General features: G+C 39.9%; 1 protein-coding gene across 4 annotated transcripts in view; it reads right to left on the bottom strand.

The window, feature by feature from the left end:
• Positions 1–27,328, bottom strand: part of PTPRM (protein tyrosine phosphatase receptor type M) — a 657,213-nt gene that overhangs the window by 216,932 nt on the left and 412,953 nt on the right. For all 4 annotated transcript variants that reach the window (XM_069568623.1, XM_069568625.1, XM_069568624.1 and 1 more), the window contains exons 12-13: positions 21,731–22,004; positions 20,681–20,717 (exon numbers count right to left, since the gene is read on the bottom strand). In XM_069568623.1, the coding sequence (XP_069424724.1) occupies positions 20,681–20,717; positions 21,731–22,004 (311 nt within the window). The remainder of the gene's footprint in view (positions 1–20,680; positions 20,718–21,730; positions 22,005–27,328) is intronic.

Raw genomic sequence — 27,328 nt, 5'->3', positions numbered from 1 at the left:
TGAAAATAAATACCAGTGGCAAAATGTTATATTTCCAGCACCAAAGCAGTGAAATATATATCCATCAATGACGAGAAAGTTAACTGGGTACATATCAGGGAGACAGGAAATGAGTATCTGTCAACAATAAAGTGTTATGAGCTCAATATTTGTAATGATTAAGTAGCTGTAGACCATTTTTCATGATCATATGTCGAATTTGTTTTAGAAGTCTTTAAAGGAGCCAAAATTTATGCTGGAGAGTAATTACAATGGTCTGGGACTTTTAAGAAAGCGAAAAAGGAGAAATTTCTAAGATAATGCTACTATGATTAAAATCATTGTAAGTTTATTTAATAGAATGTTTATATCATTCCTATGACCTTACTTTAGAAGCATTTTCTAACTTTTTTGTTACTCAGAGAAGAAATAAGGTAGAAATCTGAAAATTCCCTTTTTTAAGACTTTAAACTGGCCAAAAAACACACATAACTCACTCTGATGTAGTGTGTGCATGCACATATTTGTATGTAAATATACACCAATATCTAAAGAAATTATTCAAAGACATACAAGAAGTACCCACCAAACTGACAATATCACATGCTTTTTATCATGTTTCCTATGAAGTTAGACACAATCTTGAGTAAAAAACAACAAAAACCACCACAAGGACAGTACATATGCAAAAATTCCAGACAAAAATTGGTATGCTAATGTGTTTTGACCAAGAACTCTAACTTGAGTAAACTGTTATAATTAATAATAGGCCACAATTAATAACTGCATCATTAGCAATACCAATAATACATTATAAGATTAAACTGAATATCAATTACAGTGCTAGGGTGATGTATGGCTTGGATGTTTACTGGAGGAAATGGGAAAACTCATCAGAGATCCTGACAGATGTGTTGAACACATGTCATTTATTAACTCCCAGGCAGGTGCCAGGCTGATTTTCAAAGATGTTTCTCAGAGATAGTCGCTCACTCTTCAAAATGAAAACAACATGTGGAAGAAAACTTATGTGGCTTCACCTTCCCTTGCCAACTGCTCCATATTTTTCCAACTTCATAGCAATTGTCTGAAAAAGGTACTCAGTGAGATGATCTATCATCCCTCTAGATAGAGTTCTGCTAAAGTGCATCGTCTCGGGCTCCCTTGAGAACCGGCGTAACCCAAGGACGAGCACAAAGAGAGGTGTTCACATCGACACCAAGGACAGTGAGGAGGGGCGATGGAGCCCCAATGGCCAGGACAACAAAGGGGAGCCTGGCGCTTTATTCCGTGCACTGGGCCACAGGGAGGTGCAGAATAGGTTAGACACTGCTCTGGGCTATTACAGCTTCAAATAAAGCAGCTGTCTTTGAAAATGTGGTGATTTTTTTTTTCCATCACTAGCATCATCACCACAGTCACCACTAGCAAGAGAATATAGCTTATATTCTGATGCACCTATATCTCAAAGGCAGGCAAGTGGGAAATACCACCCGTAGGGGAACTCATCACAGGTCTCGACATAAGAAAATAATCATATTCCTCCCACACTCTGGGGCTCCTGGAGACCCCAGCAGCCACATGGTATTCATGTAAATAATACCCTACCTAGCATCAAGAAAGCCATTCATTTTCTGGGAAGTTCAATTTTGCATTCAAGCTTGGGAAGAGCAGTGGCCTGGATTAATTACCATGGGCTTCTGAAAGTCCTAGGAGGCATAAACAAGCCTTTATCAGGACAACAGTGAGTAACAAAGTCATGACAGAAAGTTACGAGCAACTGCCAACTCCTCTGCCTTGGCCCTGACTCAGCTGGTGAAAGGCCCTTTATATATGCCATGGGGGTAATTCTCCCACTGCCCCACTGGGGTTAAGAAGCAGTATTCTCCATGTTTTATAGACATGGAAGCTGAGACTTGGAATTTACGAGATTTGCCCAAGAAGTCTGAACTCACAACCTTGTATCTCAAGTAGATACTTTCTGAATTAGGTGCGTGGGATCCATACTTAAGGGAACTGCCCTATTGAATCCAGGACAGAGACTCTGAGGCCCAGATTCCTGTTTGACGTGTTTGAAAACGGCCCTAGGAAGAGTGCCATGCGGTTCAGAAGATGACCTGGAGCCTAAACTCTAGGGCTTTCCCTGCTCCCTCCAAGCTGGTCAAAGGGAAGCCATGACTCTTACAATGATTCACCATTTGTCGCCAAGAGTCAGGCGGGCAAGTATAAGCAGGAGCCTTATCTATGTGGTCAATCATTGGCTTCAAATTTCTTTGAAGTCTGTTGCTTGATTTTTTTGAATATAGCATGTAAATGTTGCCTGTTCCTCCATGATATACTGATGTTTAATACAAACAATGTTTTAAATGATTTACCATGAAGGAAAGTGGTACCTCCCACCCCCGAAACCAGTACCACTCCTTCTGGGGGCTTCTCCAGTGGCTCAGCAGTAAAGAATCTTCCTGCCAATGCAGGAGATGTGAGTCCAATCCCTGGGTTGGGAAGATCCCCTGGAGAAGGAAATAGCAAACCATTCCAATATTCTTGCCTGGGAAATCCCATGGACAGAGGAGCCTGGCAGGTTACAGTTCATGGGGTTGCAAAGATTCAGACACAACTGAAGCAACTTAGCATGCATGCACACATGTGGTCTCTGAGCTAGAAAAGTCATGGCTTGAGAAGGAATCAGACATTCAAAGCCAAACCCAAGATTCTCATACATGAAAATAATGACAATCCTAAAAGCAGTGCATGTGTGTGCCTGTCTGTTGCAGAGGTGGTGGTTAACAGGCTAGAATTTTAGGAGTCAGTCTTTTTATAGACTCCAGGTCTCCCTGTCAGCCCTCTGGAGACACTGATATTGAACAAGTTTTCATACTGATATCATCAAAAGGGTAAATAAGATGAGGCACTTGGATTGAAAGGACTGAGCTTTTTCAATTTTCTGGACTTTCCCTTGATTATTAATACAAGGTCAGCAGAGTATTTAAAACAATAATTCTCTCTCCAGAAAAGAGTTCTGTGTCTCTGAGCTCTATATACCCTTTAAACTTTCTGGATTTGCTGCCTCAACATCTGGCTCTGTTAAGACATTGGGGGAAATTCTGACTTCTTTTCCATTCTGACTCAATATATTGGATCACACCCATAAATACTTTAAAAAAACCTCTCACAAATACTAAGCATTTTACAGTATTCTGAAAAAGCTTATTTATAAGATAGACTAGTCCAAAGTCAACCAAAAAGCACAGCAGTAAGACATGGCCCTTTGCCTGCAAATTCTCAATGGGATTCACTGGTTTCTTAGACGTGAAGCTGTTGGAGTTCATCTTGATGCCTTCTGTTGTAAATTGTGGTATGTTTTTCTAAAGCAAGTGAAGGGCTAAAAATGAAAGTAGCACAATTGGTATCTATCAACAAGAGTCAACGAACAATTACGACGTTGTCTAGGTCCATGCTAGCCATTGAGGTAAAAGGAAAGACCTGGTAAAACAGCTATGGTCATTCAGCCTTAATAAACATTTAAAAATATCCAAAGGGAAACTGGATGTGGGGTATGTAGGCACTTTTTATTATCTTCGCAATAATCTTGTAAACCTAAAACTACTCTTAAAAAAAGTTTATTTAAAAAATAAATGAAAATATCCAGGCCTTTTCCATGTTTACTAACAACAAATATGAACCAATATAATTTTACTATAAAATTGATACTATATATTCCTTACAGGAAAGGCAAGAATAATTTAACTCATTTACATAAAATCTTTCATGCAAAATCTCTATTTTTTAAAACTACAAGCATTGTTTTCTCCCCAGTACTTTGCATCTTTTACCAAAATCTTCATTTATTTTAAGCTCAAACCTTTACCTTCAGCATTCATTTTGGATATGCATAATGCATGAGATTAATAACAAAATTAAAAGGTAGATTTCCTAAAATATAAATTCCAATTTATGCTTTTCAAACCAGGAAGCTCTGTGCCTTAAGCAAATAAAAGGCACTTAAATGCATTGCTTTAGTTTCCTTTATCACACTGCTGATGGAAAGAGAAAACACAAAAGGATACTGAAAAATTAAATTGCTCTCTTGCTTTGAAAATCTTTTACATAGAAATTCCAAAGTTTATGTAGTAAAAATGGAAAAAGCAACATTATTTTAGTGCAATATATATCCTTTAAATTATATTATTTTTGAAACCAAATGCTTGACATTTGACTCAGTATTTCCTTACAAAAATGACAAGGAAAAAGGAACAGAATCTCCCATGGCAGTCCCGTATCCTCTCACCATTTTCTTGTAACTATACCATTTTATAGATGAAACTGCCACAGCGAAATGACAAATATAACACATAAAAGAACAAAAAAGGGCAATAAATCACCAGTGACACTACAGCCTATTAAAATGCATTCAGCTGGTGTTGCAGGAAGAATGAAAATCTCCCTTCACTTTACATTCTTCTATCTGAAAAGGAAAGTTTAGAATTCTCAAGCAACACTTCTAAGAGATGCTGAAATTCTAACCAAATTTCTCACATTCTGTTCACATTGGCCTCCAAAACATACAGCACTGATCCCCCTGGTCACTGTTTACGATGAAATGCCCAAGATGGGGCATGTGAATTGCTAATCCTCCATACTGAAATGACACAGAATTTGAATAAAGCCAGGACACCTCACTAGCTGGAAAATGGTAGGTCTTATTCAGCCACTATTTCCAATTATCAGCTTAATGAAGAGTTTGGCATTTTAATTCATAAGGAAGTCTCATGGAGGCATTTTCTTAGCTTAATTTTCTCCCAAAATTCCCTCAAAAGGTCAAGTCGAAGCTCCTGAGACTGAAAATGTCTCTGGAATCATATGATACTACATTTTAGAGCACAGCTGAGTATATGTGTATGTTAACTTAGGTCATGATGCGCTTATTGTCTTACAAAGAGCCCAAGATACTGGTGCATTCATTGAAGTGGGATAATTACTGGACTGCTTATGTCAGTCTTAACAATGATGGTAAATATAAGTAAAGAGTTCACGTTACACTTCCTTGAATTCCCATCTCTTAACACAGAGCTGGCTACACATCAAGCTTTCCAAGGAGGTGAGAGGCTCTTCCCTGTGATGGATGAATAAGAGGACCTCCTCTCCTAAAGCATCGATGGTAGATGCTCAGCCCTACAGCCAAGGGCTTCAGAGACTGAAACGCTGTGACTTACCTCTATCAGAATTAAATAAAAGTGCTGGATGGGAGTCTGGGCATTGGAGGCCCCTGGGACACTCTGTACCTCCCTGGTCCTAGACCTGATGGCAGGGACGGGAGATCCTTTGTGGGGGATATTATTGTTTTAAAAGTGGTGTGGAAATTAGCTCACACCTGTAAGGCAATTGCATCTTTTCCAAGTGAATTCATTCTATCAAAAAATGAGAGCTGGTCTCTGAGTGCCTTTCAAGTGCCCAGCTCTAAGCGGCAGGTTGTGGAAAGTATAAAGAGATACAAAATACAACCCTTGGAGTAGTAGATACAAATATTTCCACACCTATTTCATAGTAGACACAGGTAACTATCTCCAGTACAACACGTTGTAAGTCTAATGACTGAACTCTTGAAAGGGCCAGGTACAACTGTCTGCAGCTGAAGATAGTGAGATTTTATCTCAGGGCCTGAATATTGCTGAGCTTTATTATCCTTTTTGTTCTTGGCCACTTTGGATTCATACAAAGACCCCAGTAAACAGTGCTCAAAACACATGAAGTGGAGACCCGGGACCAGACGCTGAAGGAAACCACCCCGTCTTGAAGGTCCACAAAGTGCCCCCATGACCTATGTGAACCTGTGCCTGAAGTTTCTACCACATCTGCTTTCACGCTGATGATAGATGATCAATAACCCAGGGCAGGAACTCAGACTGAATCGGCTTCCTGGCATTTAGCTCTTCTAGTCACATCGGCTGTCTGCTCTTTTCCTCCACTCCTGCTCACAAAGGGCACCAAGGACCCACTGGCTGGGTCTGAGGCAGAGAAGTGGACAGGCGCAGCCAGAGACTGGGAACAAGATGGATAACGCGGTGTGAGTGGGTCGGCCTCTCTCCAAACAGTGACACGAAAGTGAAACCTTTCTATGACTCGTGCCAAAAGAAAAGGCTGATTAAAACTGCTTTTGTAAATGGGCTGAAAAAACCGAGTCTATTTTATTTGCAATGGAAAGGGCAACTAAATTAGAAATGTATACTACACGTGAGAACTGACTATATGAGAGTATGGCCTTTCTGAAAGAAAAGAAACTGCTTATCTAATGATGAAAAAGTAACTGCTTATCTAATGATGAAAGCAGCCTAACTGCTTGTTTCTCTGAAAAAAAGCTGGACCTCCATCCTGAACACACTTCAGGCCAACTCTGGAGAAATTTCTAGGTGGATTCAAGAGCCAAGCAGAGAAAATACCAAAAATTCAGGGTCCCAGCTGGCTGACCTAAAGGATGAGGAGACTTCTCAGGCAGAACAAGCTCTGGAGGGGCCAGCGGGGTTGGTGGGCAGGTGCAGTGGGGGAGCCGGCGATGTCAGGGGGTGGGGAGCCTCTGCCACTGCTTAGGCAGGGGGCAGTCACTGAGGGCCAGGTCATGGTACAGACTCTAGAATGAGTCAGCCTGTTCCTGCTGTTTCTCCAGCAACACTTGGAAGGACAAGTAGCCAAGAAGGCAGGCTGTGGGGTTACCCTGGGAGTCAGTGAACAGGTGGAGTCAGACCTCTGCCCAGGATCTAGAACAGAAGGTCCTCCATAAACAAACACTGCAGCCTTTTCATTTCTCAGCGGGGACCTGCTTCACTAGCTTCCATGTGTTATGTGTTGTTCAGCTGCTCAGTCGTGTCTGACTCTTTGCGACCCCATGGACTGCAGCACACCAGGCTTCCAGGTCCTTCATCATCTCCCTGAGTTAGCTGAAATTCATATCCATTGAGTTGGCTATCTCTCTGAGTTTGCTCAAACTCACGTCCATTGAGTTGGCTATCTCTCTGAGTTTGCTTAAACTCATGTCCAGTGAGTTGGCTATCTCTCTGAGTTTGCTCAAACTCATGTCCATTGAGTTGGTGATGCCATCCAACCATCTCATCCTCTGTCACCCCCTTCTCCTTCTGTCCTCAATCTTTCCCAGCATCATGGTCTTTTCCAATGAGTCAGCTCTTTGCATCAGGTGGCCAAAGTATTGAACCTTTAGCTTCAGCATCAGTCTTTTCAATGAGTATTCAGGGTTGATTTCCTTTAGGATTGACTGGTTCAATCTCCTTGCTGTCCAAAGGACTCTGAAGAGTGTTCTCCAGGACCACAGTTCAAAAGCATCCATGTGGTATGTTGCTGCTGCTGCTGCTAAGTCACTTCAGTCGTGTCTGACTCTGTGTGACCCCATAGACGGCAGCCCACCAGGCTCCCCCGTCCTTGGGATTCTCCAGGCAAGAACACTGGAGTGGGTTGCCATTTCCTTCTCCAATGCATGAAAGTGAAAAGTGAAAGTGAAGTCACTCAGTCGTGTCCGACTCTTAGAGACCTCATGGACTGCAGCCTACCAGGCTCCTCCATCCGTGGGATTTTCCAGGCAAGAGTACTGGAGTGGGATGCCATTGCCTTCTCTGATCCATGTGGTATATATGACATTAAAAAAAAGATCTCTGTCTGCTTTAACAGTCACATGAAGGAGAAAGAGAAATTCCTTGGGGCTTATTTCATAAGAGCTTTGCTGATATACTGACATACTGACATGCTGATATATGGCCAAAGCCTAGCCAGACTCTTCTGAGTCCCTCTGACACAAAGGAATATGTGTGTCCTGAGGATGATGTCCAGAAAAGGCTGATCACATACTCTCATGTCTTTTTCCATGTGTCACCAGTCCAGTGAGTCACTGCTGCTCCCTCAGGAAGGAGGGGGAGTGACAAGGATGCTGCTCTGGGACAAAACCCCAGGAGGCTCCTCTGAGTCTCTTCCCACCAGGCCCCCACTTGGGCCCACAGAGACTTGAACAAAGACGAACATAATTTCTAACAGCTCAAGGCTGCATCCCTTGGGAACTCTAGGCCCCTCAAAGTGCCTGCCTCAGAAACTCAAGGCTGCCCGAAGAACTGACTATGGATTCCAGAGAGCCCTGAGGACAGTGCCCCAGCTCCTAGCTTCTGTGCAATGAGAGAAGCCTGACAGATGCCAGTCAGATGGCGCCAGATGGTGTCACATGGACCAACGTTTCATCTCCCTGACCCTACTGAGTTCCCATCACCTGCTCCCCACTCTCTCATCTTCCTTGTAAAGTCCCAGTCACCTCTGAACAAGTCAGACTGGAGCTCAGCTGAGTTCCTTACAAGTTAGTGGTTACTGAATAAAATCTGTTTTCACCACTCTGGCCGATGCTGGGCTGTGTTTATCTTTGACAGTACAGGCATCTGGTACATGTATCTTTTTCAAAAACTTCAAATTTTATGTAGAAATAACTGTTGGCTAGTTCTCTATTATGTTTAGTACTAATTATATCTAGCAAGTAATTCTTCATGGTCTGACATATCTCAATTGTACTCAAATCCCAGAAGTCACTTTGTTTATAAACACTCTACTATATGGATCTTATCATTTTAAGATGTAGGGTGCCCGGAGCCAGCATGGGAGATCCCACCCATAACAAGGTCATGTGGAAGAGACCTGACAAGCAAGGCGGATCAGGACTCAAGGGACCCCCCGGACCTGCTCAAGCATCTAACCCCAAACCAGAATCTGTCTGTCTTACTATTTTATGCCTTTCACCAACTCTTCTGACATTAACAAGGGGCCATCCCTGACCACCTTTCTCTGGAAAAAGTTAACTTAGGGCTTTAGTTAATAAGCCTCCCGGACATGAAAGGAATATTTCAATTTTAACCCCCCTGTTAGCATTCTAGCTTGCCTGACAGGTTTATCCAGATTCTTGCGGCTACGCATGTGATTATTCAAGCCTCCCAACTGTGAGAGGCACGGGAAGCCTAAAACATTCTAAAAATATAGAGCCTTTCAAAGAGTTAAAAGCTATTAGAGTAGTGCTGGTGTAGGATTTCATTGTTGTTGAGCCAATGCTTGCTGCTAAGTTCCCATATCTCTTATCCACTGTGCACCTGGGAGTGCATTAGTTAACATAGTTGGAATGTAAGAAAAACAAGAAGTAGCCTTGAAATTAACCATATAAGACCTTTGAGCTAACTGGTTCTTTCTTTGTTGTAACTCACTGCACCTTTGCTTCATAAGAATGTAGCTCTGTTTAATACTTTCTGAGGCTGACATAGATTAGAAATATAAAGAAAAAAACACTTCAAGAGAAAATAAGTTTTCTGGTTGAGCAGCCTTTATCAAAAGAGGGTCATAAAATGTTCACAGGCCTCCGAGGCCAGAAGATAATGTACACAACATTGTTTATAGGAAAGGTATGCAGAAAAAAATCCTGGTTTTGATAAAGACAAAACAGTTGTAATGTTTGGGCTGACTCTGCATGACTTTGCATCTTTCATTTCCCTCTATGTACAAGTCAAGGTATAAAAGCTTCCCTGAAAAATAAAGTGACGGAGCAGTACCGGTTCCAAGAAAGCCTGGTTCCCCCATGTCTTTCTTTCTTTCTCTCTCTTACTCTCTTTTTCAGGCTGATCCCTTGGAGCACAAAGGCTCTCTGCGTTCACTTTCCTGCCTGGGCTTCTAAGACCTGAATGGGAAGGCGCTCTGCATCTTCACTCCCTCGGGAGACCGGGAGGGCGCCTGCGGCCTACGTGAACAGAGCAAGTCCCTTGTCTTGGGGCTTTATTGGTTCTCTGCGTAAACCAAGGAATATCAGCCTCTTTCTCTCCTCTATTTTCTTATCTGCAACATTCTTTCTTTATCTCTCTCTAAATCTCCTCACACTTCGGATACCCTGGATCCAATTGGGGCAGGACCCCAGTAGTAGGGCTTAACCAAAACAGATGATAAAAAGTATTTGTTGAAGGAATTCATTCTCCACAGCATCTCAGAGCTGACCAGGGTTTTAAATCCTAAACAGAAATATCTTAATATAAAATAAACAGCCTAGTTATTTATAAAGTGAAGTAAAAAAAAATCTTAAAGAGAAATATCTAGCATGTGCAGTTGTTACTTTCTTCCCAAAGCAGTTCTATATTACAGACAATTAATAAAGGAACTAAGAGAACCAAGTAGAAAGCAGAAGCATTTCCAGTTTCTAGAATTTTCTCTGTGTGCTCTCATTAGAGTATAAATTTTGAGGTAAGACAGGGCCTTTATTCCAATTATATATTCTGTTCCCTTTCACAACTCCCTAACTATAGTAGTTTAGTAAAGCGTTGTTGTTTTTTTTTTTTAATTGTGTGTTATAACCCATTAGTGGGAAATGAAACCAGCTTAGTAGGTAGCAACTAAATTTTTTTTTAATAAAGATGAAACAGAATAAGACAGGACAGAATAGAACAGGTCAGAGTGCAGCTTATCCAGGTAGCAGCACTTGTAGGACAATTTCTAAATCTTTTGCTTCAGTTAAATGTCTGTGTCCGTGTGTATACCAGTGGTGATGTATTCTTACAGTTGATTGAATCAAAAATTTCTAAGAAACAGTCCCAGTGTGATGCCAGACCAGCATCCTGCATCTGAGCTCCATTCATTTAGTGAATTAAACCAGCTAACACTCATGGGCTATTTGGTTGTGTCTGACATGGAGGTCAGTGGGTTGCTTATGTTCTCTGCGCAGAGAAGGAAGGAGGCATACTACCTACACTGGGGTGGACCAAGTCAGCATGGATTACATCCCGGGATCCAGGCTGTGGAAGACTCACTGTCTTATCACCGTTTCCTTTACCTACAGCATCTGACAGCATTTGTAGCAGCAAAACATCAGCACAATTAAAACAAAACAGACCAGAAAACTGCTGAAGACATCATTCAGAATGCATCCCTTGTGATTTCCTGCTGACTTCTGGAAGGGCCTGCATTGATCTGGTAAACACTGCGTCAGAGATGTGAAAGATTCAGAAGAGCCCCATGGACCATTTTCTAAGCAACTCAACTCCACAAGAAAGACTTCAAAATTCCTGTCCATTGCCCCCATTGCTACAAAGCTGTTGCCTCTTCTCAACTGTGCAACAAGCGTAAGAGTCATTTTTCATCCATAAAAGCATGTGTGTGTAGGTTTTGGTGTCACATGTGCAAATGTGTCTGATGCCAAGAGTCTGGGCAACCCTAGAAAGTAAATGTATTTGTGGGAGTCAGTGCCCTCCCTTGACCTGGCACACAGAAGGTGCTCGATTAATGTCGATCAGTGACTGAATGACAGGGCTCTCAAGCTTGCAGTGCAACTCATGAATAAATCTATTAAAACAGACAGAGAAAACAAGCTACTTGCTATCCAATGGGTGAGCTGATGCAAATAGAAAAAGAAAAAAAAATTAATTGAGCCTGAATTTATCTGGGGAAGAGGAACCATCACCAACAGCAGCAGGAAGTACTATAAAAAAAGACAAGAATAGTTCTGCACTAGTTTTGGGGGCTTATTCTAACATTCTGCCATTTTCATCCCTAATAAACTAAAGTAAATGCTGGCACTCACCTGCAGCCCTTAAAAGAATAGCTACCATATACTTCAGCTATGTTTGTTTCCCCTGCAGACTAGTTCCAAAATAATAAGGTGCCCTGGATCTGAAAGCCTCGTGAAAGAGGCTGATTAATGAGGTGTCTTTTTAATCATGCAAGTTTTAGAAAGAACCTGATATTCAAAATGTCCCTTACTTCATTCCTAGTAAACAACGGGCTAAACTCAAAGGTAGCAGCTTTAGGGAAAATCTCAAAAAGGGTTATTTAACTGTATTTCCTACAGGTACTGGTTTTACAATAGTGGGGCTGACCTGTTTTTAACGTTTGCTGGCCAGAGACGGGTGCCAACTCAGACAATGGGGAGGTCAGACTTGCTGAAGAGCCCAGATTACCTTCCAGGTGATGGACACTGACCCTATGCAGAGAACCATGGGCCAGGCCTGACATGTAAAGGTTTCCGGAGAAGATCTATATAAGAAAAGACATGATCTCCTAAGGAAATTTACTGTTGGGAGGAACATGTCACGCATTCAGGATAACAGCGTCTCTGAGACAATAACTTCACCCAGTAAAAGAAACCCGCTTAAAAGAAACTTGAAAGCCAAGGCAGCAGAACTTTTAACAAGTTTATAGCTTTTAGGCTCTGAAACAGAGGCCTGGAAATATGTATGGAATTACAGCAGGGAAAGAAGTAAAATTATCCTACATTTCTTTAAAAAGCAGTCTATAGTTTTCCTGAGTCTCAGCTGCTTGATTTTCTAAAATACTAAGCTCACAGAACAGTTTAAACCTCCATCAAAAATTCTTACTATGAGTTAAGCTTTACTTTTTTTTCCCCCGGAATGGTAGGGTATATTCCTTAATTTCATATACACAAAACAGTTGCAGGAGTGGAAAATCCTGCGGAGAGCAGCTGTGTTTCTTACTTGGCTTGTGTCATGCCTACAACTCATGCAATGAACTCCCACACTGGTGATGCTCTGAAAGCAGAGTTAAGAGTCCTGCCCACGTGCTGGTGTTAGAAATCTTGATGATGGTGTGCTTATCTTGCAGGACCAAAGCTAGTCTTCTGGCATGCTCTAACTACTCACCTTTGATGTGCAGGAATCTACCGGATTCCTTTCCTATGTGAGTTTATATGTTTGTCCACACACCTTTAGAGGGATGGACAAGCTAACGCCTGCTGGTATAAAGAAGCATGCAGTTCAATTATGTGACTCTCAGCCATTCAATTTTTTAAAAACTTCCATAAATTATTCAGTGCATTTGACTTGCAGATTTGTCTCTGCTGTCTATAAACAGTGTGCTTTGAAACAAGGATCTGTAAGGAATGCAATCGGCTCTGCTCTACTGGTGGGAACTCAAAAAGCCGTCTGAACAGCATCACCCAAACAGTTTCGAGTGGCTTCATTTAATGAAGGCAGACAAGCCTGTGGATTGCTAAATGTGTGTGCAAACTAGACCCTGCAAGGTGAAAACAGACCTCTCATGCTCAAATCTCGATGCCTTTCTAGATTAACACGGATAACTGGGGAAACATCTTTATGTGTTTTGATAAGAGATCGACTTTGATGGCACTGCCATGGCAAATCCAGCAAATTTCATTCCGTATAACGTTAAGCTAGAGAGGAGCATACCGACAGACAGACAGACAGACAATGAGGTCATGCGGCGGGGCTGTGCTGGATGCAGGGGACACAAGTGCACACAGAACAATGAGCACACCATGGCATCAACGCGGGCACACGTTGGCACCGAGAGTCGGAGACACTGTCAACAAGCCTTAGAGCGAAGGAGGAGATACAGAGGGGAGACAAAGCTGAGAAAAATGAGCAGGAGATGGGCAAGATGACTCGTCTGTACTTGAACGTCTGACCTGTCAGCTGGTCGTCGCCTGCAGCAGGGGCGATGCGAATATGAGGTGTCGTAAGCTGAGTCACGATTATCGCAGCTATGGCAAAGGAAGATCCCCAGGTCAGCATGCATGAGGGAAGAAAAAGCCAGACTGAAGCTAGGCTAGCAAGGAGAATCTCCATCCGCATATCACATCATCTCAACTTTCTTCCAACAACAACAAAAAGAGAAGGAGATGAGAAAACAACCACAGCGAGCTGTTGAATGTTCTGAATTCGTTTCCCTTAGAGAGGCTTTCATCAGGCAGTTAGCTTTCTATATAGTTGCAAGCTTGGGCTGAGATTCTGGTTAAATTGACTATAGGAGAAGATAAAAACAAAAAGTAAAAACATTAACTCTGAAGAAAGAGCTAGACTGAATAGTTTCTTTAACTGCTACTGAGTAGAGGGTAGAAAGATTCATTGCAAATTCTGATGATCCAAACTTGCAGCTTTCAAAATGTATTAGGTTATTTAAAATTCTTCTGCTTAAATCACAATATTTGCTCTTCTTGTTAAAATCACCTTTGTGGAGAATACTATCTTCTTTCACTAAAAACATTTTTATGTTAGGAAATTTCTCTGATCACTAAATTTTGTGTGGAGCATTTCCATTTAGGAAGTTTATTTTGTCACATTCAGGGAAAGGAAAAGAAAAATGCATCTCAAAATACCAGTTGAACACAAAAAGACTAATCATTGCCTTTGCTCTAGTTATCATGGTTGACATGTGACCAGAGGAGTGATTAAGAGCCTTGAAGCAGAGCAGGCGGGCTGCTCAGTTTGCCTAAACAGCTCAGCAGCTGAGTTTAAATGGTTAACATTTATGACACACAGATATTGAAAAAAAAATAAGAAAATTAAAACGTCAGTTCTAACATGATACAGCTGGAAAATGATGCAAAGAAAAAATATTGGAGAATTAAGGACAGGCTTACATGAACGATTACTAATTTACACGGAACAGCCTGGGTGCTGTTAGAAATGTGGCAATGAGTAAGGGACATAGATCATCTACCATCTGCAGACAATTAAACCCAAAACTGCCAGTGCATAATATTTTGAAAGATCTCTCTGCACCATTCAACTAGTGCTTCTCCTTATAACCAAACAGCAGCAGCCACTGGCTTTAAAAGTGGTATCATCATCTTTCACGTGTTATTAATGAAAACTTTTTAGTGTTGCTCAGTGATATGAATAAACTTAACAGTTTGGTCAGAGAAGGGAGAACTCTCAAAGTATTACAAAGAAATTTTTTTCTGGTTTGACACAGCATGTGACTTTGTGAATTGATGTAATGAATTGCAAATAGTAAAATGATATTTCTAAGACTTGTGACAAAGTTGGTACTAATTCCAAGTTTATACACGGAACACTTGCTTGGTCATAGATACTGGTGTTCAAAAAACATTCCTGTGAGGTTTTCCATTAACTACAGGAAAATCTGACCCACTCTACTTCTAAGAAAAATTATATTGTATCCATAAAAACTGAACATCTGTCTGATACTGAAACTGGTAAACGATAATGAACAAAAAGATTTTTGAGAAGACCTATGTCAGGCAGCCATGCATTCAAACCTCACAAAGGAAGGTAAGCTGAAACCTGTGGCTCAAAACTCAAACGGAAAAGTCCAGGATTTTCTATCTGATTATGTTCTGCTTTGTAAAATGTTCCTTTGTGACTATTATTCTTAGTTACAAGGCTTGATTTTATTACAAACTATTATATAATAGGGGTAATCCAGCCCACTGCTTGCCTTTGCAAATAAAGTTTTATTGGCACAAGGCCATGTTCCTTGTTCACCCATGATGATGGCTGCTCAGGCACATCAGAGGCAGGGCTGAAGGGCTGAAATGGAGATGCTGTGGGTTGGTCGGGAAGCCTGAGATATTTACTGGCTACTCTTTACGGGAAAACTGGCTGTACCATGTCTCAAATACGAAAAGAATGCACTATAGGAGAGAACATTGCTACATCCCGATGACTTAAAGATGGCATCTGGTCTGATAAACTTAGGGCCTCCTTTAGGGACAACGGTACACACAGCACAGTAAACACCACACTGCTGTGCCACTTACTGGTGGTGGGTTCTTCTGGAATTTGATGAATCAGCAGTCACCAAGCTACACTCTATATAACTCTAGGGTTCCTTAAGAAGTGAGTTTGGGTCAAATAAATTTAGAAACTTTGGGGTTGAACAAAGCTATAAACAGATTTCTTTTTCTTAGGAACATCTTGGGACCCTTAATACACTCAAGACATACATTATGAAAACTGTTTCAGACTGAGAAAAGGAAATATTTTCTCTGTAAAATACAGAGCGGCAAATGTGTATCATATTTACGTTTCTATTTCTAAATCCATAGCCAAATGATAGCAGATTAGCATATATGAGCAGCCTTGCTATATAATTTGTTTTCTCGCGTGTTGAATATGAGTAATTAAAAGGAATCTTAATTAGCTTTACATCTCGACATTCTTTTCAGTTCTTTTTTCAGTGTACTTTCATTCTGTAGCATTGTGGCCTAGAAAGGATGGTATTTCTTTGAACAAAACAGTGAACAGAAAAACAGTCTAGAGGAAATTCTCAAAGAGCTTAGTGATTAAAAAAAGAAACATTCACATTTCTGAATATAGTTAGAAATTGTATCAGGACAATAGAAATCCTTCAAAGTTTCCTGAAGGTCTCCCAGCAAAGCACATTGCCATACAAATGTAAGTTAAAGACTACGCTTAGAAACAGTGAAGCATTTGTGCACAGAAAATTCACCTTTAAAATACGACATTAAAATAATGGTTTTGTTTTCTTTTTCTTTAGGGTTTATATCTGACTACAGTAATACTTTTGGAAAGAATTCAGCATGTGTTTTCATGCAGTTTTTGTCTCGATTTCTAGCTATACTGCTGTTATTCAAATCACAGCAAGGACAGGAAGACAAATGACACCCTCCCCCAAATACCAAAAACAAACAAAAACCTCCAAATTTTTATTAACTCAAAATCTTCAAAATTTAAAAAGTGATACATTTATACTTGGACATACATCTATACTTAGAAGTCTTATAGATTACACTCTGCCTGATACAATAGGCCCTCAAATATTTTTCATCCTCTTAAATTTGCTGAGGCTTGTTTTGAGTCCTTGAACATGCTCAATCTTAGAGCATGTTCCATGTGCACTTGAAAAGAATGTGCTCTGGTTTTTCTGGATGTACTGTCCTGAAAATATCAATTAAGCCTAACTGTCCTGTTGTATCATTTGGGATCTCTATTGCCTTATCAATTCTCTGTCTGGAAGATTTGTCCATTGATTTGAATGGGGAGTTAAAGTCTCCTACTATTGCTTTATTCCCATCAATTTCTCCCTTTATGTCTGCTAGTATATGTTTCAGGTATTTAGGTGCTTCTATATTCGGTGCATATGAGTTGACAACTATAATATCCTCTTCCTGTATTGATGCTTTAATCATTACACATATCCTTCTTTATCTTTCTCTATAGACTTTGTTTTAAAGTCTATTTTGTCTGATATGAGCATTGGGACCTCCCCACTCTCTTGGCATTTCTGTTTACATGACATATCTTTTTCTGTCTCCTCACTTACAATCTATGGGTGTCCTCAAATATGTTTTAAAAATAAAAAGTATAACAAGTTTCCAAATGTATCTATTGTCAAGGAGAAACATACCTGGCATCATGTCATGGAAAACATTATTTTATGGGAGATTAAGGCAAAGTATACAGTTTAAACTAATTATTGTATCAGTTGGAATGACTATACCTCATTTAAGACAAAAATTCTAACTGACTAACAAAACAGATTTTTACTTTTAAGTGTATCCTCTCAGTTTAGAATTGATTATCAGCAAAGTCTTCCAAAATTAGCAGAAAGGAGTTTCCACCCTACTAGTTACTATAAGGCAGCCATAAGGGGTGTACACTGATTCCTAAGACACAGGTAGATCAAGCGGTCTTAAAAAGAATTCAACTATAAACGTGTGAATGTGGTTAAAAATCAAAAATAAAAACTAAGAAAATTTCTATGTATTCTACCATAAAGATTAAAAAGAATTCTATGAATTGGGAGTGTAATCTCCAAACATCAAGTATTAATATAGTGTCATCATACAATGTCTTCTTAATGTAAGAGACAGAATATTCTGGAAAGAGTTTGCCTATAGCTAACAATCAAAATAAAGCTATATATACTTATGAGGAAATTAGATATATACATTAAAAGAGGATATATAAAAATGCAGATGATTCTTCAACATATAAAGACATGTAATAACACATCTTAGGTATTTTCCTGTGCCCAGTTTTTACAAGGCTTTATATTTGAGATGACTAGTGCCAAAACATACCCTTGAAATATGATTAAAATAATCACTACATTAAATTTCAAATTAGCATGAAATACATCTTTAGAGACATATCTGTGTTTGAAATTACAAATTAGTTCCTTGTGGAAAAAAATCTACTTCCATACTTGCTCTATAAAGATACATGTCAACAGTTGTTTCATGAGAATGTTGAAATCTTTGTAAATTCAAAATGCTGCTTAGGATAGTGGTTTAGTGTCTGAAAATTCAGTTAAGCCACTCTACCGTCTGCAATATGTGGCAGGAACAGTCAAGATGTCTGAACTCTTTTAAATTTCAAACATCTTTATGATATGGTGTCAGTAACGTAATCAGACCTGCCTGTTTCTCTGTTTTGACTGGTCAAGATGGAACGGCTTCCTTCATTGCAAAATCAATTTTAGTATCAATCAGAAAAAATTATCTGAATATAAAGGTGATGAAACATTAGATGGTGCAGTAAAGGAAGGTTGGTGAATCTGTAAATGTAGAAATTAATGAAATAAAATAGTATCAAACATTGTAGTTTCACCCACAAGGAGTGTATTTCCCAAGGTTCCCTCCTTGGTGATGATTTTATGAACAGGAATAACAATGGGATGCAATGAATATTAAAATCTATTTCCCTCTTTCTCCCCAAAGTTTATTTGATAGAATAGAGTTTATTGCTGTGTAAATGTTTGCAAATTGACTCAGAAAATCTGAGCGGGGAAATATTTAGTCAATCAGGTCATCTGATTGCTTAATCATCCTTTGGTGAATTGAAAAACAAATTACAATATTGATTAAATCTAGTTGATGATGGAAGAAAACCATCCAAATCACCATCTAATTCAATCTATTGTGAAAACAGCAAACATCAGATTCCCATGTTTACTAGTGTGTTATTTATATAATTACCTAACTATGCAAATGAACAAGATAGCAGATATTTTGTTGTTTTGAGTCAACTGGGCACTGACTCAGTTTTAGTAAAAATGAGGACAGATACTCGTACACTGCAAAAGCATGAGTGGCCAGAGGTCTGCTGGGTGAAAGCCAGGAGATACAGGGAAACACTGGGGTGGGAGTCCAAACACTTGGGATCACGCCTTGACCCACAGATTATTAGACGGGTGTCACTGGCAGGTCAATTTGTCTCCCCAAATATGCATTTTTTTTCATCTCCGAAAAATAGCAATTAGTGTCTCTGTTTTCACAGTAATTTAGAAGAAATAAATGAGAACATGCATATGAAAGCAATTTTAACTTTCAGCTGTGACATGAAAGGCAAGGCATTATAAATTAGGCATTCTGGAACTGGATTTTCAGAATTCAATAAAGCAATCTGAGCATGGGTCATGATCTGGAGGCCTAAGACGGTCAACACCTCACTCAAAGGCCTTATCATACTGAGATAATTAATAGTTAAAAGTGAATTACAATTTAGAAAACACATCAATGTCTCTAGCTCCAATAAAAAATTAATTTAGCCCTACAAATAAAGGCTCTTAATCAAGTACAATATGATATAAAGAATTGAGTATTTTAAAATCAATATAAGGAGATTCTTGGAAATAGAGCTATGAGCCCATGAGGACAAACAAAATATAAATGAGCTAAGTACATCCCACAAGGCCGGACACATAACAGGAAACCAAGGATATCTCTCAAGTCAACAGGATAAAGAGGTCATGTATCTTCAGGAACTGAGAATTTTGAAAATGCTGATGGGCACCTGTAATCTATTTAAACTCTGTTGCCTGAATGTCAAACAACAAAAACAACAAGATATTTTCACCCAACAGAAGTCATCAAGGGGGTCCCTATGATCTGACGAAACCTGGGGCTTTCTGCCGTCCTTTCTAAATTCAGCCTCACAGCCCTTGCTCCTTGTCCTCATGTCTCGTCTAATGATTTGAAAGAGTGTATTTAACTACAAGTGTTAATAAATGTGGCCTTGTTCTCATGCAGCTTTGGACATTTCTAAAGGCATTTATATACTCCCATGGGATGGTTAAAAGCACACTGCAAGGTTGACAAGATGAGGTCACAGCATGTATACACACACACACACACGCATGCACACACACACACACCCCTGCAGTCTCTTCTTTAGGTGGTGCAGAGCTTATGATGATTCACCCTAATCTACATCTCTTCCTTGATCACATTTTTTCAGGATTACAACCAGGCCTGGGAAACAGAAGGTCCGCAGTAACATCTCCTGGTCCCTGGGTTGAGAGAGACATACATCCCCAGTGAAAAGAGCCCAAGCAGACTCTGTTTTACAGATTATAACTAGATAATTGCTTTAAAGGGCTTCCTTGGTGGCTCAGCATTAAAGACTCTGCCTGCCAATGCAGGAAACTTTGGTTTGATCCTTTGGTTGGAAAGGTATCCTGGAGAAGGGAATGGCAGCCCACTCTAGTATTCTTGCCTGGAGAATCCCATGGACAGAGGAGCCTGGCAGGCTACAGCCCATGGTGTTGCAAAAGAGTCGGACACAACTTAGCCCCTAAACAACAAATTGCTTTAAAACAGCAGGAGGTAATTTACTGTCCTGCATCTGAAGTTCACTAAACACAGTATTACTAGGTAGGGTACTGTGGTTTAAAACATGGATAGGAGATTATATAAAAAGTAATTCTATTTTAATAGAATTTAAAAAAAGATAACCACTGAAAACTGCTTTGAAACACAGCAATATGACTTCTTATTTGAAAAAAAATCTACATGAAAGACAGTTCACTGCCATACAATCCTAGTACATACATGGGAACACACACATGTCCAACACACTTCTTTCAGTGACGTGAACATTTCAAGAAGTTTTGAAATACCACCTAAAATTGGAGAGGACAGAAACCAGAACAACCCACAGTTTCAACCTACCTTTTGTGGCCACTCGGACACAGTCTATTTTGGTTTCCTGTGTTAAATAAAGAGGGGAGAAAAATCACTATTCATGTTTTCTGTGAAACCAATAAAATCTCTGCAGTTCTCCTTAAATACAGATAAGGGGAGGTCTCATTGTTCCAAGTGTGGCATTAGTCACACGTGATTACTCCCTGGACTGTGCTCTGATACACTTTCTGGCTCCAGGGATGGTGGTGGTGGTGCTTGTGGGCACCTGTCAGCAGGCGGTGGGTAGGAGCTATGCACAGAACTGCCTCCGCCTGGTGGGGGCCCCCAGCTCCCTTCTCCAGACCCCTCACTGATTCCCTGTGCAAACACTCGTGGGGAAAACCTGTCTCCCTGATTCTCACTGGCCAAAGATAGTCGTGGTGCCGAGACCCATGCTGTGAAGGAAAAACCACTGTTGAGTCTGAAAAAGTCACCCTTTTCTCTAAGGAGACTTTCTTGTCTCATGAAAGCTCTGGGTCGGTCTAAACAGGAAAGGGAAGAAAAATTCAAAAACAACTTGATAGTTTGTGTTTTGTTTTCATCTTATCTTTCTAAAGCTGTTTTCTCTTAGGAAAGAAAAAAAAAAAAAGATAACTGATTTAGTCCCAGCTATAGGAAGCATAAACTCTTGTGGCACCAAAGAAATGGGACAGAATATGCTGAAAAGACAGATGCTGTGAATCTCACAAAATTGTAAATGAGCTGAATGTACGTGCTGGAGCTGTGCTGTTTTCCTGTAAAATAGTAAGCTAAGCAGAATTACTAGCCAACTTTTGGTAACAAGTAAAAACTGAAAATAAAAACCATCCCATTGACAATATATTCTTCCTACTGAAACCACATACAAATATATTTGTTTCTTCCCAGGAATTTCTCCAGGTGAAAATAATTTTTAAAAAGAGAGAATAAAACACATTTATTCCAAGTAAAAACACACAAAAGCATGACTTCCTTTCTTACGACTACAATATGTGATTTGACTGTGTTTGCATTAATAATCCTGAACAGCCTAAGTAAACAGCTATTTATAAAACTTACCCCGTTGGCTCTACTAGCTGCTTGGAAGTAAATTCTGTAGCTTTTATGGGGAAGGAGAGGGGTGTTCCAGTACCCGTTGTAAGTCTTATTATCACCAATAGTAAAGGGCTGAGCCGCTTGGAGGCTGTTGGCTGGGAATTCTGCAGCGAAGTAGTACTGGGAATTCAGTATGGAGGCGTTCTGGAAGTGGATGGGCACCGGGTAGCATTTTAAGATTTCTGTGGTCTTTTTCGTTCTTCGAGGACGCTCTTCCTCGACCACTATTTGATAGACACTAGAAAAAAAGAGAGTATTCTCAGTGACAGTTTAGGAAAACAGAGCTGAACCCCTTCTGTTCAAACTGCATGGACCCATAGGACACCCCAGATAAACAACAAACTGGACAGTCAGTAATAAGGGCTTATTGCCTCGTGGACATGGACTCCACACTTGCTCCATGAAAGAGACAGAAAGTGCTTAGAGTTCTTCCACAGAGCTCTCTAACCCCAAATAAGACAATTTCTGGAAGGAGAGAAAATTCACCATAGTTAAAACATTTTTATATAGCAACTTCTGCTGTTGATGTGAGCAGAACACCAAGACAAGGTTCCTCTTATATGGAATTGAAGATGAATTTGTAGAAAATGAACTCGGTTTAACCAATCAATGAAACTATATTAGGTGTAAGTTCATTGAAAAAGGCAACATAATATTTTCTTCAGTGACATCTGTATGAACACCTGTGAATTTTTATCAGGTCAGAAGATACAAGGTGTGATGATTCAGGCTAACCAAGGTGTAACTTCCATATATATATATATATATATTTAATCTATTTTTAATTGGAGGATAATTGCTTTAGAATACTGTTTTGGTTTCTGCCATACATCAACATGAATCAGCCATAGGTATACACATGTCCCCTCCTTCTTGAACCTCCCTCCCATCTCCCACCCAACCCTACCCCTCTAGGTTATCACAGAGCACCAGATTTGAGCTTCCTGTGCCATACAGCAAATTTCCACTGGCTGTCTATTTCATACATGGTAATGTACATGTTTCCATACTACTCTCTCAACTCGTCCCACCCTCTCGTTCCTCCACTATGTCCACAAGTCTGTTCTCTCTGCCTGCATCTCCACTGCTGCCCTGCAGATAGGTTCATCAGTACCATCTTTCTATATTCCACATATATTAAACTAATTGAAGAAGACACATGCACTCCAGTGTTCACTGCAGCACTATTGACAATAGTTAGGACACGGAAGCAACCTAGATGTCCATCAACAGATGAATGGATAAAGAAGTTGTGGTACATATACACAGGGGAATATTATTCAGCTATAAAAAGGAACCCATATTTTCTTATATTCCTTTGCATTCACCATATTCAGTCAGTGGAAAGACAGGATGTTAGGAATGCGGAAAAAAAGGCATTTGCATTTCAAAAGTTAACAACTTGGAGTCAAAAGAAGTTTCTAAGAGGAAATCATGAACAGGGCATTTGAATTACATATAAAGATAAGATGAGGCCGAGTATTCTCAGAAGATGCTGTGAGTTCAGATGTCCCCTGGGAGGACTGGGTCTCCTGGTTCCTACCCACCTTTCTCTCAGCACCCCTTTTCAATGTTTGTGAAATTTGAATTGCCTTAGGAGAATGGGAGAGACCTTGAAGGGATGGATTTCTTTACTGAGAGGCATACATTTACTAGAATGATGAACTTGTGTGCAGTTCGGTTGGAGAAAAAATGATTCTAATACAGAGAAACCTTGGCAGCAGTTTTGAAAAACTGAATCCAGATTAGATTGCAAGTTCTTCTGACAAGGAGATGTATCTTTTTCTTACTTTATCAGAAAAGCACCGCGACTCCCCGAGCACAAGTCTAATTCTGGGGTTGCTCAGCATGGGCACTCATTTAAGCTGGGGAAACAGAACAGGAGGGAGGTGCTTTCCACTCCCACCAGCTGCAGTCAGCAAGGGGAGGTCTCTCTCTATGCTCCTGTCCCTGTGAACTTGGGATTTGCACCTGGTGAATCTCCTGTTTCTGGAAGTATAACCACTTAGTACATTCTATAACGGCCATGCCATGCAGTAGCCGTTCAGTTTGCAATTCTGTTTCAATAAAAATTGATGGTTGTAGAACATGAGACTGATTGCTCACTAGGCAGGGGGTCCAGCAGGATTACAGTGGAATGATAAAGGGCTTTCTGAGCAGGGAGGTAAACTCAGAAAAGAAAATAGGACTCTTTCTAACCTCAAGACTTTTTACCATTCCTGCAGGATGTTCCACGAAACCCTGCGGTGTTCTCACCTGCAGGATGGATGCAACATGGAAGGAAGACATTAGGGAGGACCTTCCTATAGAGGTCAGGGACAAGAAACTCAGACAGAGGTGAACGGGGACTCTGACTTCACACCCCCTTCTCTTTGACCTTTTACATCTACAGTCAGATGTGGCAATTATAATACATCTGCCAAGTTCCTGGACACTTCTCCTCCAAGTATGGGATTGGCTAACCTTGATGATGGCATGCAACCAACAGAACGTAACAGAAGGACAATGTGCAACTCTCAAGGCTTCAGTCAGAGAAGTGCAAACATCACTGAGAAACTGTGACTCTTCTGCAGGGCCTGATGTTGGGGTGGCCGACACTGGCATGTGTACCATTTAAGCTCTACTCCTAATTCTGCTAAAACTTGGCTTCCAAATTAATGTCTTTGGATCTTATTTTTTCCAATGAAATGAGAGAATCAGATGGATTGCCAAGGTATATTTTATATTTTTTTTATTCAGCATACAAGGACTACTCTTGCAAGATGGACAAATCAAAAAATAATTCATTGCTTTGCAAAGAGATTCTCCATTAAATAACTTTTAACATTGGCTTTCTTCTATTAGAAATCTTTTCCAATTTATTTGATATATGACATGATGTCCCAAATTCCACTTTAAAAACAACTTCTTGGAAGTCTAGTATACTATAATAGATAATGTAGATATATGAAGATTTATGCAAAGAAAAAAATTGTAGAAATTATTTCATACAGGAAATACTAGCCCAGGAGCCTTGCATATGTAGGTTTTATTTTCTGGTTTTACTGAGGAGAAAACTGAGGTTCAGAGGTGAAGTACCCATTCTCTTTGGGGCGCATAGTTAAGTAATAGCTGACGTGGTCTCCTGACCATCAGACGAGATAGTCACTGCTGTATCTTGTGACACTTAGAATGAAGTGGGCATGAAGTATATATTTTTGAAAACATAACGTAATCCAGAAGTAATTTCTACTTTATGTACCTTATATGTAATATATAGGGAGGAAATATACTGATAATTGCTAATAATATGCTTTGCTTTGCTAAAATCTAATACTAAGCCTATTTTGGATTCATTTCCTGAATATACAAGGCCTGAGAGAGGAGGAAATTACCAAGGAGAAGTTCTGTGACAATATAATGCTGGTTAGATTGCAAGTCTATGCTATACGACCCACAAATAAACAAGAACTGGAGAGAATCAAAAGTTGCATCTCTGTTTCTTCTCCCCCCTCTTCCATCACCTCCACTTCTCACTTTTTATCCATTTCCACCTCCCACCTTTGCTAGTTTTCCCCAGTGCTACTCTTTTATTAATTCAACAAATATATTTCGAGCCCCTAGTATGTGCCAGGCTGCTTTAACTTGAACAATATATTTGATACTGCCTAAGGCTTCCCAGGTGGCTAAGCAGTAAAGAATCCACCTGCCAATACAGGAGACACGGGTTTGATCCATGGGTTGGGAATATCCTCTGGAGAAGGGAATGGCAATCCACCCCAGTTTTCTTGCCTGGAGAATCCCATAGACAGAGGAGCCTGGTGGGCTACATTCCGTGAAGTCTCAAAGAGTCGGACATGACTTAGTGACTAAACAACAACAACAAGAGAAAGACAGTTTTGTTTTGGAATTGAAATGCCATCTAAGTGAATACGAATGAAAAAAATTAATTTTTCCAATGAGCAAGTTTATGAGGATCATATGAAAATTCAAGGACTAAATGATTATTTAATGGGCTTGATTTTAGCCAGTCGGCATGTTAGGCCATACACTCTGCTCCAGATATATTACTTCTTAAATAGCCACCATCTACTCATCTTCAGATACATTAAAGGAAGAAATAAGTAGACCAGAGCAATTTCAAACCCAGAATGTCTTTTCATCCTTGCTCCACAAGACAAATTAGATTTGCAAGCATCCAGACCTCAAATCTATTTGCTTTTTAATAATTTAAGCACTGAAAGGTCAGGCAGCTCTTTTCTATCCCCCTCTATCAAAGTCCAGGTGCTAATGAAAAATGGCCAAGTCCCTTCTCTTGCCCAGTGGCCACACGCTGCTGGCCCCCGGTTGGAAATTAACACGGTATTGACAGCCAGGTCAACAGCACCTCGACAGAACTCGAGGACTGATGTGCTTTTCTTTTGTACAAATAACATCATCCCCACTGATGATTTTCATAAGAACGTTCCCATCACAAGTGTTAGCTAAAAAGCAGCTTTGAAAATCTCACTGGTTTTTTTTTTAGTTTTTAATTTTTTAAATTTTAAAATCTTTAATTCTTACATGCGTTCCCAAACATGAACCCCCCTCCCACCTCCCTCCCCATAACATCTCTGTGGGTCATCCCCATGCACCAGCCCCAAGCATGCTGTATCCTGCGTCAGACATAGACTGGCGATTCAATTCTTACATGATAGTATACATGTTAGAATGCCATTCTCCTAAATCATCCCACCCTCTCCCTCTCCCTCTGAGTCCAAAAGTCCGTTATACCCATCTGTGTCTTTTTTCCTGTCTGGCATACAGGGTCGTCATTGCCACCTTTCTAAATTCCATATGTATGTGTTAGTATACTGTATTGGTGTTTTTCTTTCTGGCTTACTTCACTCTGTATAATCTCACTGTTTGAATGCTTCTCCTAAAAGGATGACTGGAAAAAAAAGGGAAATTCTCAAGGATGGTAAACCAAATAGAAGTTTCTAGCTTAGTGAGCTGAATTAAAATTCTATTATCTTTTTAATGTATTAATCATATTCCTTTTGTTTATCAGTCACACCATTGCTAACCTCCTTCCACCACTATTCTGGAATTTAAAGTAACACAAAACTTTTCTGCAGCATTTGCAATATGAAAGCACAATCCATTGTGAGGATTAATCTGCCAAAAATGTGACATCATTATATCCAAACTTTCTTATGGAATGAGATTTAAAGTTTAATTGATGCAAGGCTTTCCTACAACAAAACTCTAAGCCTCTTAGAAGGAGAATAAGAAATCTGCATTTATACAGAATAGCCCTTGAAGTATAACCTAGGAAAGAACATCTGAACATCTTTCATGGACTTTGTTAAACATAAAAGTTCAAATGCGATGAAATGGTTTTGGTATTTTCTAACTTTGAAGAGGTTGAGGATAAGCCTGCTGCAGATTTGAGATTGGCTTTAAAATGTGTGTCCTAATTCTTTTCATGATTAAGTCTTTAGTTGTAAGTCCATTCTTCTTACCTACTTATTCTGTTCCTTATCAGCATAAAATATTGAAGGGTTAGCCAGCTAGACGGACTTGCATGGTGGCTCAGATGGT

Source organism: Ovis canadensis, chromosome 23 (genome assembly GCF_042477335.2).
Source record: "Ovis canadensis isolate MfBH-ARS-UI-01 breed Bighorn chromosome 23, ARS-UI_OviCan_v2, whole genome shotgun sequence".
NCBI classification, from domain to species: domain Eukaryota; kingdom Metazoa; phylum Chordata; class Mammalia; order Artiodactyla; family Bovidae; genus Ovis; species Ovis canadensis.
Note: the sequence above shows the minus strand (reverse complement) of the source record. Positions and strands in the feature narration are given on the sequence as shown.